General features: G+C 20.6%; 1 protein-coding gene across 1 annotated transcript, besides 3 other annotated features; it reads right to left on the bottom strand.

Moving 5' to 3' along the window:
* Positions 1–24: part of a microsatellite that runs on past the window's edge.
* A 68-nt stretch (positions 25–92) lies between these two features.
* Positions 93–182: a microsatellite.
* Positions 183–349: 167 nt separating this feature from the next.
* EDI_136980 (uncharacterized protein) lies at positions 350–1,971 on the bottom strand (the record flags this gene model as incomplete). The annotated part of the gene is made up of 1 exon (XM_001738782.1): positions 350–1,971. A coding segment is annotated over one exon (1,622 nt), but the record flags the coding sequence as incomplete, so codon positions are not given.
* Positions 1,424–1,445: a sequence feature (AT_rich).

Raw genomic sequence — 1,971 nt, 5'->3', positions numbered from 1 at the left:
TGATGAAAAGAATGATGAAATAAATGATGCATTTTTTTTATTATAGAAATTAGAAATATGCAATAAAAAAGCGTTTAATTTATTGATGCAAATTATTTAACATTATTTTATTTATGCAAATTATTTTATTCTTTTTTATTTTTATAATTTTTATTTAGATGCATTATTTCTTTCTTTATTTTGGTTCCCAAATAACACAAATAAAGAAGAAATAGAATGATAGAATAAATTAAATAACATACAAACAATAAATGTGAATAAATGTATTAAAATTAACTCAATTAATTTTATTGTAATAACTTTTTCTTCTGTTTATTAGTCATCTCTTTTATTATTGAAATTTCATATTCTAATCTTTATTAAAACATTTTCTTGGAATTCTTTTATTTTGTGATAATTCTTCAACATATCCACATCCATAGAAACATGACTCCCCAAATGATGTAATTGATGAAGGTATATTAATTGATTTTAATGACATACAATAAACAAAACATCTATTTCCTATTTTACTAACAGATGAAGGTATATTAATTGATGTTAATAATGAACATTCATAAAAACAATCATCTCCTATTTTACTAACAGATGAAGGTATATTAATTGATGTTAATGAATAACATCCATAAAAACAATTATTTCCAAATGAAGTAATAGATGAAGGTATATTAATTGATTTTAATGATGAACATCCATAAAAACAATAATCTCCTAATTTAATAATTGATATTGGTATATTAATTGATTTTAGTGATTTACATTCATAAAAACAATTATTTTTTATTTCACTAATAGATAAAGATATATTAATTGATTTTAATGATGAACATCTAGAAAAACAATCATCTCCTATTTTACTAATAGATGAAGGTATATTAATTGATGTTAATAATGAACATTTATAAAAACAACCATCTCCTATTTCACTAACAGATGAAGGTATATTAATTGATGTTAATGATGAACATTCATAAAAACAATTATTTCCAAATGAAGTAATAGATGAAGGTATATTAATTGATGTTAATGATATACAATAAATAAAACAATCATCTCCTATTTTACTAATAGATGAAGGTATATTAATTGATGTTAATAATGAACATTCATAAAAACAACCATCTCCTATTTCACTAACAGATGAAGGTATATTAATTGATTTTAATGAATAACATCCATAAAAACAATTATTTTTTATTTTACTAACAGATGAAGGTATATTAATTGATGTTAATGATGAACATTCATAAAAACAACCATCTCCTATTTTACTAACAGATGAAGGTATATTAATTGATGTTAATGAATAACATTCATAAAAACAACCATCTCCTATTTCACGAACACTTGTTGGTATATTAATTGATTTTAATGATGAACATTTATCAAAACAATAATTTCCTATTTTACTAATAGATGAAGGTATATTAATTAATATTAATAAACATCTAGAAAAACAATAAATTCCTATTTCACTAACAGATGAAGGTATATTAATTGATGTTAATAATGAACATTCATAAAAACAATAATTTCCTATTTTACTAATAGATGAAGGTATATTAATTGATTTTAGTGATTTACATTCATAAAAACAATTATTTTTTATTTCATTAATAGATGAAGGTATATTAATTGATGTTAATGATGAACATTTATAAAAACAATTATTTCCAAATGAAGTAATAGATGAAGGTATATTAATTGATTTTAATGATGAACATTCATAAAAACAATAATTTCCTATTTTACTAACAGATGAAGGTATATTAATTGATTTTAGTGATTTACATTCATAAAAACAATCATCTCCTATTTCATTAATAGATGAAGGTATATTAATTGATTTTAATAAACATCTTTTAAAACATCCATATCCTATTTCATTAATAGATGAAGGTATATTAATTGATTTTAATGATGAACATCCATAAAAACAATAATCTCCTAATTTAATAATTGATATTGGTA

Source organism: Entamoeba dispar, genomic scaffold (genome assembly GCF_000209125.1).
Source record: "Entamoeba dispar SAW760 scf_1105229461689 genomic scaffold, whole genome shotgun sequence".
In the NCBI taxonomy this organism is placed as follows: domain Eukaryota; phylum Evosea; order Mastigamoebida; family Endamoebidae; genus Entamoeba; species Entamoeba dispar.
Note: the sequence above shows the minus strand (reverse complement) of the source record. Positions and strands in the feature narration are given on the sequence as shown.